This window comes from Brachyhypopomus gauderio, chromosome 16 (genome assembly GCF_052324685.1).
Source record: "Brachyhypopomus gauderio isolate BG-103 chromosome 16, BGAUD_0.2, whole genome shotgun sequence".
Lineage (NCBI taxonomy): Eukaryota > Metazoa > Chordata > Actinopteri > Gymnotiformes > Hypopomidae > Brachyhypopomus > Brachyhypopomus gauderio.
This window is the reverse complement of record NC_135226.1, coordinates 4,959,264-4,969,573: the sequence shown is the minus strand read 5'-3', so window position 1 is coordinate 4,969,573 and position 10,310 is coordinate 4,959,264. Positions and strand designations below refer to the sequence as shown.

The following is a 10,310-nucleotide window of genomic DNA, read 5'->3' as shown; positions in this document are numbered from 1 at the left end:
CCCCTCTACCACCCCTCTGCTGCCCCTTCACCCCTCTACCACCCCTCTGCTGCCCCTTCACCCCTCTACCACCCCTCTGCTGCCCCTTCACCCCTCTACCACCCCTCTGCTGCCCCTTCACCCCTCTACCACCCCTATGCTGCCCCTTCACCCCTCTACCACCCCTCTGCTGCCCCTTCACCCCTCTACCACCCCACTGCTGCCCCTTAACCCCTCTACCACCCCTCTGCTGCCCCTTCACCCCTCTACCACCCCTCTGCTGCCCCTTCACCCCTCTACCACCCCTCTGCTGCCCCTTCACCCCTCTACCACCCCTCTGCTGCCCCTTCACCCCTCTACCACCCCTATGCTGCCCCTTCACCCCTCTACCACCCCCCTGCTGCCCCTTCACCCCTCTACCACCCCTCTGCTGCCCCTTCACCCCTCTACCACCCCACTGCTGCCCCTTAACCCCTCTACTACCCCTCTGCTGCCCCTTCACCCCTCTACCACCCCTCTGCTGCCCCTTCACCCCTCTACCACCCCTCTGCTGCCCCTTCACCCCTCTACCACCCCTCTGCTGCCCCTTCACCCCTCTACCACCCCTATGCTGCCCCTTCACCCCTCTACCACCCCTCTGCTGCCCCTTCACCCCTCTACCACCCCTCTGCTGCCCCTTCACCCCTCTACTACCCCTCTGCTGCCCCTTCACCCCTCTACTACCCTTCTACCGCCCCGATGTTCCTCTACTCACCCGTGGCTTCGATGTAACGGATGCACTTCTCGATGAAGAGGGGGATGGGCCGTTCGGCCGTCACCACGTTGGCCAGCGGGACGCCAAAGTAGCTGCTCTCCAGCGGCTTGGAGACGGACTGCCGAGGCTTTCTAGTTTTCTGCAAGGCAGGGAGGGGACAGTGAACAGCTGACAGCCATGTACACAACAGCGTAAAACAACAAAACCCTGCAAATCCCAACGATAACTCACGAATGAACAAAATTAACACGGCCTGCTACTCCTCGGGGGGGAGTGGACAACACTGGCACAGCCGTCTATTACTAGGTGTGTCCGAGATCCCTTGCGGGTGGGGACAGTGCCAGGGCAGTGATCTGCTGGATCTGATGTGACCCGTTTTGGTCTAACCACTGTAGTACGCTCACTGTAGTATGCAGGCTGTAGTATGCAGGCTGTAGTATGTTGGCATTTCGTGAAAGTTGCGCAGAGCAATGCACAAGCAACCCAGTCCTACTACCCCCCCCTTCCCCAAACACACAGGAGCTCTGCAGTGTAGCGTCATGGCTGGCTGGCCAACCGACATCTCTGCAGCACTGTGAGAGTGAGAGAGAGATAGAGAGAGCGAAAGAGAGACAGAGAGAGAGAGGGAGAGAGACAGAGTGCTACTCTCTGCTGCACTGAGCTGGCAGTCAGGAGTGACATCAAACCACTGCCTTATTCATCCATCTCTCCTGCAGTTCCACACACACTAACTGCATGTGAATGTTGATCTGTGTATATAGCATCCCTTGTGTGGCCCTCCTGTGGTCAGATCCCACAGTCTCTGTTCAGGAGATGTGGAGAGATAGCACCCCACCCCCCCCACACACACCCCCCCTCTCCAATTACACTGCACTCAGAGCTCTCTGTGCATCTTTATGTAAAAATAATGTGTTTATGGACCAGGGGAGGTCAAACAGTCAATGGGTCATGTGATACGAGTACACACACACAGACACAGACACAGACACACACACGCGCGCTCTCTCTCTCTCTCTCTCTCTCTCTCTCTCTCTCTCTCTCTCTCTCTCTCTCTAATTCTCCATGCTGGGAGAGCGAGAGAGAGAGAGAGAGAGAGAGAGAGAGAGAGAGAGAGAGAGAGAGAGAGAGAGAGAGAGAGAGAGAGAGAGAGAGAGAGAGAGTGTGTGTGTGTGTGTGTGTGTGAGGTGACAGGAAAAGCTGGTGCAGATCTCAACAGCTGTCTGGGCTCTGCTGAATAGCTTAAGTCAGTACAGTCCCTTGTGGCTATTGGACCACTAGGGTTCTTTATGGACGTGTCTCCGTAGGGAATTGGTGAAACAGAGGTGACTTAAGGCGACATTACCACTCCACTACAGTAATGAAGACGGGGGCAGGTCTGATAGGGGCAGGTCAGACCACGGGACACTACCCTGCAGCGGCTACCTGCTTGTACTGCGGTTTGCTTTGATAGGACAGACCGAACACATAACTGCAATAACCAGCCTGTTCAGAACCATTAAACAGCAACAATCTCTCTCTGCAGCTCTGGGTCTATAGACGCAAACACGCGTGTGGCGTCTGCCACAGCAGATGCAGACAACCATAGTGCCACTGAACGGTGGGACAAATAACAGGCTAAGAGGCTGGGCGGGGCAGAGATCAGTGGTGGGCGGGGCTGGGCGGGGCAGAGAGCAGTGGTGGGTGGGTGGGCGGGGCTGAGGGTGCAAGCTGGACACTGGGAGGCATGTAGAATGGTTCCTGTCCAAAAGTGTGTCCCTCATTCAGACACCTACAACTGGACCTTAAACATATTTAAGATAAGTGGGGGACCAACGTATCAGGCAGCAGTACATGGTGTGTGATTAGAACACGGGTCAAGGCTTTGCTTTAATCCAGGATAAAGCACAGCAGTGATGAATGTTAAGAGCAGAGAGAGAGAGAGAGAGAGAGAGAGAGAGAGAGAGAGAGAGAGAGAGGGAGAGACAATGTGTGAGAGACAAATGAGAGAGAGAGGTAAGGAGAGAAGGCAAAAGAGAGAGAGTCAGAGCTAAAGTGGGGGAGAGAGAGGGAGAGGTAAAGAGAGGGGGAGAGAGAGAGAGGAGGAAAAAAAAAGAGAGGGAGAAAATGCAAATACAACAGAAAGGAAGAGTTGGAGTGCAAAAGGCTCTAAATATCTTACAACCAGCCTAAATGCAGAGAAGATCACTCATTTGAAACCAAGGCCTCGGAGTGTCTGAGGATGGACAGTGCTCAGCGCTCACCTTAGGACGCCAGACTGAGACAGCCCAAATCAGAACAGTTGGAGAGCTTTGATTAAGTTGGCTGTAAATATTCCTGCGATATTTCCAAATTCAAGATTAATAGCAGACGCTAAGTAACTGGGTGTATTCAGAGGCATCTATTAGCTCTTCACAGCAGCAGGAGAACATGTTTATGAACTTATACTTCAAAACCAAATAAAATTTTCCTCTCGACATTTACACTTTTCCATAATTCACGCAGGCAGCTGAGCTCATTAAAGGGAGGAAAATCAAATTTGTCAAATCTGTAAATTACGTTCCCTCTTCCAGTTTTATAAATCACTTTAAACATTTAAACACAAGTAAATAAATAAATCTGTACTGAAACAGAAAAAGCCACATTCATACTGTGGCATCCTTTAGATGATCATTCAAACTGTGTGTGTGTGTGTGTGTGTGTGTGTGTGTGTGCGTGTGTGTGTGTGTGTGCGTGCGCACATGTGTCGCACTGCGACGCATGTGTCAAACTTTCATTTCATTATTCCGTTGCTTTATGCTTGTCGTGGTGATCTGTCAGTTGGAAAAGCACCAATAAATGCTAAAGCTATAGAGCACTGGATACACAGTAGTCAAAACCACAACACACACAATTATCTTTTCATCTTCTTTTTTTTTTTCTTTTTCTTAAGGCGTTGGCCCGAAACACAATAGCAGTCTGTTTCTAAACACTCTGATTCAGGGCTTTGTGACTTGGGTACTTGAATAAATGAAACCGTTTTAGTAAGTACAGTGATAAATGTTAATGTGTCAGAGTAATTAATTAGCAGAAAGGAGCTAATCAGTAATCCTACTTTTTAATCAGTATGAATAAAATCAGACCATTTTAGACACAAATTCACTACTAATTAGTTATTTTATAGTCTGTTCAATTGTGTTGTCCTTGTGTAGATTTAGAATAACGTTAAAGTCTCATCATTGACACTGATGCCCATCAAACTACATCATGCCATTAAAACCTACTCCATCCATCCATCCATTATCTACCGCTTATACGGAGCCGGGTCGCGGAGGTAGCAGTCTGAGCAGGGAAACCCAAACCTCCCTCTCCCCAGACACCTCAGCCAGCTCCTCGGGTGGAACACCGAGACGTTCCCAGGCCAGTCGAGAGACATAGTCTCGCCAACGTGTCCTGGGTCTTCCTCGGGGCCTCCTCCCCGGGGGACGTGCCTGGAACACCTCCCTAGGAAGGCGCCCAGGGGGCATCCGAAACAGGTGCCCAAGCCACCTCAACTGACTCCTCTCGATGTGGAGGAGCAGCGGTTCTACTCCGAGCTCCTCCCGAGTGACCGCGCTTCTCACCCTATCTCTAAGGGTGCGCCCAGCCACTCTGCGGAGGAAACTCATTTCGGCCGCTTGTATCCGCGATCTCATTCTTTCGGTCATTACCCAAAGCTCATGACCATAGGTGAGAGTAGGAACGTAAATCGACCGGTAAATCGAGAGCTTCGCCTTAAAACCTACTGTTGGCTGATAAAATGTAATCGGATTCATCTTCAATGACATAAAGCTAGTCTTATATAATAAACTTTACACATTTATTACCTTTAATGAAGGCACATGGGTTAATAGAATGGTTAAGTCAAGGTGATTTACAGAAAATGCATTTAACCTCTAATAAAATAACCCCTTCAGGAGAGCAGGAACTGTTCTAACCCATACCGGTGTAGGTTTGACCTGTCAACACATATAACACCCCCCACGGTCTTGGTTTCTTGCTGAGTAATTCTGTAGTAGTAAATGTAAGATCATACTTTTTTATCTGTCCCCTTTATTATTATGACTATATTGTTTTTAGAGCACCTCAGAGGACACATCGTTAAAGATGATAGGACTAGTATGGAATATGACAGGCTTTCTAAAGGGAGTCAGTGTGGAGGACAATGAAGGAGCTTTAGTGGCATGGCTTACAGGAGACGTCGTCCTACATCAGTGCATATGCAGAACCCTCATGTGCAGAACCCTCACAAAGGACAAAGATTGCATGGAGAAACTGCTAAGGGTCTGTGGACATCCACTACCCCTGGTAACGCTGATGAAGAGTATCACTTAGAGGGGGGAAACCACACTCTACAATCAAATAAGCACACTGATGCCAACTCCCCAAATCCTGGCTACCCACACAATCTGTATCAGTACTGGAGCAGTGACTGGAGACATTCAGCTGAAAGTTTTCTGATTCAAGTGCACTGCATTAGACCATTAGACGTGAGGACATTGCATTTGCACTTCAGTGCTTCTCCTAACAGTAAGCTTAAGCGTAACAGCACATGTGAAATATTACACACGTCTGCTGACAAGACATTAAATTTGCCAAAATCAAAGCACACCAGGACACTTCAAAGCACCCTTCTGGTGAAAGACAACACTAAAGAATGAAAAGTTACAATCAAATCATCTGAACTCATAATGTTAAGTGTTACTGCTTACACACACATGCAGGTTGAAACTTACTTTGGTAGTTCTACGAAGACTCCTCAGGATGTTTCTTCTCTTAGGGTCTTCGCCTTCCTCATTCAGAGAATTGTCCCCTTTTGGTCCCCCTGAGTCGTCCTCTTTGGTCTTGGGTGGACCTCCTAGCTCATCGTCGCTGCCAATGAAGCTTGTACGGAAGGTGCTGAACTTGCCCAGGCGTTTAGAGCGATCGCGATACAGCCGTGGCTTAACCCCAAGGGCTGAGAGCTTGCGTCTGCGCTCCAGCGAACTGCTGTCAGCTTCACTGTCGGAGCCGTTGCCCCCGCCATTAGAATGACTCTTGTTTGCATTTCGGATGGTGATGATTTTTCCCTGTGTGCTGTCGTGCGGTACAGAGTATATGATTTCTTCCTCTGAGGCCCGAGGCTTGGCTACGGCATCCATTGGCTCAGCATAGTCAGAGGGATCATAACCACCGTCATTTCCTGGTGCCCATGTGACTGAAGGTAAAGAACGTCTGTTACCCCCTGGGTCCACGTAGGATCCAAAGCTAACTTTGCGCACGTCAAACGCTGGCTTGGGCCGCACCTGTGGTGGGACTTTGTTGTTAAGTTTGCTTTCAAAAGTGCTGATCTCAGAGAGAACATTGAAGGCATCACTGCCCTCCAGATCAGGAAGTTTGAAGCTCCCACCATGCGTCAGGTTACCATCATCCCTAAGGGTTGGATAAGGTGGAGAAGGCTCGACATCATCCTCCGAGTCCAGCAGGATGGTACTGGGTGAAGCGCATCGTGGTGAATGAACACTCTCATTAGTACTGCAGGCTTCAGCCACGTTGTCATACATATGCGAGGCCTCCACAATAGTCCTTTTTTCAGCGACTTCCTTTAGGAAAGGCAGGAAGAGGTCTATCCGATGCAAACCACCCACAACACCACCAGATCCGCACACAATAGAGCTGAAACGCCCATCGATTTCATGAGCCAGCTCCTCTCCCTGGACCAGCTGTTCTCTGGCTACCTCCAGTTCTGCCAGCTCAGCTGGACTCTCCCCGACTGCCAACATCTGCACAGGAATAATGTCCTGCACCTCACACAAGAAGGCGCAAAGGGTCTCCATGGAAGCCTTGCGTTTAGCAGAATACACCGTGATGTATCCATGCACCAATCGGCTCTTGCGCAAGGAGAAAGTCGAATGGTACGACATGACGGCTAGGTCGATGCTCTGCCTTTGGCAGCCAATTGTAAGGTCTAACAACACCGATGTGCCACTGGACAGTTGAGTGGAAGGCTTACAATGTTGTGGAAGTAGGAATGGTGATAAAAGTTGGTCTACATCATAAGTGTCCCCACACATGAGGCACATTACTATATGTAAATCTGCCTCTGAAGTCTGTTGAGCGTGAGAGTCTCTGAAACGTCCTGGTGGGGTGTGCAAAGGAGGGGAGCTACTTCCGAGACTACCAGAGGGTCTTTGTAACTCCAGGAGGCTTCTGAGGACTTGGTTGATCTGCTTTTCATTCACATTACGCCCATATCCCACACCGGGTGAGGCAGGGTCCAAGTAACTGCACTGCAGTTTGCTAGCTACCTGCTGCCCCTGGATTATCAAACTCTGAGCAGTTTCCCCTCCTATATCCCCAACGGATCCAACTCCACGTTTGGTGACCAAGAGCAGAGAAAGAGGGAGCTGAGCTAAGCTGTTGTCCCTTCGACCAAGGGTTGACTCCCGAAGTTTCTCAATGCTTTCAACAACATAGGACAAAGATTCTTTCGAGTTGTAGAGGCAGAGGCATCCGTGTGGGGTAAAGGTGGGGGTGTGAAAGGAGTTAACTGGTAAACGTACATTGCCTTCAATTGGCCGCAAGGCAAGCTCATACATCTTTCCATCCAGCACGTACCGGTCATCACATGTGCACATTGCTCTGATCTCATTGGCCAACTCCCTTGCTAGTCCATCTTTGCCTAGTATTACAAGATTAATCCTATCTACCTTTCCCTCACCATAATGAGACTTTATGGTAGCATCAGATGAATACCGGGTAGGAAATCGAGTGGCTAGTATCTGCTCGATCTTACTGTCCACACAATGAGGACTGTTAGGGCAGGTGTCCTTAGTTGGGTGGTACACAAAATGGATATGCTTGAGCACCAAAGCATCACGCTCTGCTTGAAGCTTGTGGAGGGCCTTAAACCTCTGTTCCTCTCCAAGAACCTCTTGGATAGCACCCATTTTCTCCTTACTGGGTTTAGCATCTACTTCAAGCTCGTAGAACAGCTCAGAGTACTCAAGCAAAAGCTCCTGGAAGTCCTCTTTGGCTTGGTCAATAATCTCCTTCTGATGCTTGTTGTACATATCGAGATACTCCAACTCCTCCAGCCACTGGTAGAACTCCTCATTCATGATGAAGCTGCGAGCTTCCTCCCAGGGTTTGCCGGGGGTAATAAATGGCGACGTGACCAGTTTCTCCTTAAAGTCCCGACGCATCTCTGCCCGTTTTCGCTCACTACGCAGGTGCTCCAAATGGCCCTCGTAGATGACTTCTGCTGCTGGTGTTTCTAAAAGATCCTGGGGGATTCGGTTATCTTCCATGTTATCGATGTGTGTAGTAGTTTCCCACGGTGTGTCATCTAATACGACGAACCAATGAGAAAACTCCCTCTTTGTTTCAATAACCTTCTGCACCCCTGACCAGCTTAAGTGGTCAATCTCATCTAAGTCTGGTAGCAAAGTGCACAAAGCCTGTGGAAGTGTGCTAAGATAGATCTTACGTCTTCTTTCTATGTGTTCCTGTTTGAGTCTGTGCACGTGCTGCTGAAACAGCTTCTTGGCTTTGGAAGTACCCTCAAGGAAGACATACTCTTTGTATTCAGGTGAAGTCTGCATTCTGCGGTTGACATTTGGCCATGTCTCATTGTGGTTCTTGACAATGCAACTGACCAGCCACTCATAACGGTCTTTAGCAGATGCGATCTGCTGGCTCTGCTGTTTGAGGGCCTCAAAATAAGGAATGATTTTGGGTTTACCTCGACTTTTGTCTATCAGTTGCACCAGAGTAAGAAAGGCAAGATCCACATTGACATTAGACCGTGCTGAGGTCTCAACTACCTGCAAATTTTTCTTGGCCAAGGCAAAAGTGTGGGAATCCTTGATGTACCGCTCAACTCCCTCATCACACTTGGTCAAGACCAGTACAACTGGTTTCTTCGTCTTAGCTAACTGGTTATACAAGTTGGAGACAAACTTCATCTGGTCATCAAAATTACGGTTCATACCCCTGCTTACGTCCACACACAGAAGGAACCCCTCAACGAGAAGCTTCCCTTCAGGCATTTGTTTCTGTTCAAAGTCCTGTTCAAGACCCAGCTGATCAGTGCAGAAATACATCAGCTTTTCAGCAGAGGCCAGTTTGGTGGATGCTGCCCTCTTGATATAGGGCTGTAGAGCAGTACTTCGATGTGGCTGGAAAGTTTGGTCATCAATGAACTCCGTCTGTTCCACCACATGCATTCGACACTCTGGCCCCTCCTCCAAAGCCCTGCTTGCTTCACCCCAGAAAAGAAAGTGGTCATTGTTCACCACTCGGCCACCGAAGTCACTAGTGCTCAGAACAGAGGTGTGGTCCAAGTAAAAGTCATCGGCCCGGGGACGGACGAAGCGATTGCAGAGGCAGGACTTCCCAACCCCACACTGTCCTTTCTCTTTCTCAGTCCCGGACAAACCTACCACCACCAGGTTGTAGGTCGGTGCCCGGGCATCTTGTTTTTTTGCCATCATTATCGCTTGAAGGCGCTCATCTTGCCATTCCCAGAAGCTCTAGATTGAAAGCTGCTGGGCTGCTATCCCATCCAAACGCATTCAAGACTCACCCAAAGCTTGTTGAATTATGTGGTGGGGGTGGGGCAGTGCACTAAATCCCCTCAGTAGTCAAATCTAACATTCACAGTCATTTGTCCACCTATCAGTAAAGCTGCAAATCGAGGAGTCTATGTATGGGGACAAGGGGAAAAACGGCTGGAAGGTGGAAGAGAAAGCAGGGCGGGCCGATGGTCGCACGTGGAGGTAGACTCATCTGCTCAAGGCAGATCTGCACTGGTCCATCTCTTCTTCAAAAGGGGCTCAGTGAAAAACATGGAAGGTGTGTCCAGCCAGGATGAGAGTCTGGAAGACAGGAAAAGGGAAAAAAGATAATCAGCACTTGGAAAAATTGTATCAAAGTATCAAAGACAAAAATACAACCGCAGAAGACATCTTTTGTTAACAACAACATTAAAAAAAAGCCCCTCCATGATAAAACAAAAAATATCATAGAGGCTGCAATATGCAAATGCGCTCTCGAATGAATCACAGCATTTCCCTTTATGCGCTGTGAGCATCCTGAGCACTTTGACAGTGCGGATGAGTGTTCTCTCTACATTCTGATGAACTGCATCATTCACATTATTCAACATGCATGAATAATATCGGCAAAGATATCACAGGGCGATCTTCATATCTTCTTCAGGGCTTATATATTTTTAATTGCTAACCACATCACAATCCCAGTATGTGGCAATATTGCAGTGATCAGTATTGTTTTGGTTTATTATAAAATATTAACAGTCAGAATGTTTTTACAGTCCGTTTCTCTTTTCTTGGCCATGCTGACCAAAGAGGCACATGCCACATCCATGAAACAGGATGTGGAACAACTTTAACAAAAGAAGAAAAGGGGGAAATCAGACGTGAGCGTACAATAGATAGTAAATGTCATAACCTGTAGTCACATGTGATGTCGGTGTTGCAAGCATTCCTTTAAGGCAAGCCATTGTTTTGTGCAGAATGCACCACACACACACACACACACACACACACACACACACACACACACACACACACACACACAC

At 48.7% G+C, this 10,310-nt stretch overlaps 1 protein-coding gene across 1 annotated transcript in view; it reads right to left on the bottom strand.

Moving 5' to 3' along the window:
* arhgap35a (Rho GTPase activating protein 35a) overlaps nucleotides 1-10,310 on the bottom strand; it is a 50,613-nt gene that overhangs the window by 10,319 nt on the left and 29,984 nt on the right. Inside the window, exons 2-3 of the mRNA XM_076977388.1 lie at nucleotides 5,464-9,585; nucleotides 734-872 (exon numbers count right to left, since the gene is read on the bottom strand). Coding sequence (XP_076833503.1) covers nucleotides 734-872; nucleotides 5,464-9,201 — 3,877 coding nt within the window. The 5' untranslated portion in view covers nucleotides 9,202-9,585. The remainder of the gene's footprint in view (nucleotides 1-733; nucleotides 873-5,463; nucleotides 9,586-10,310) is intronic.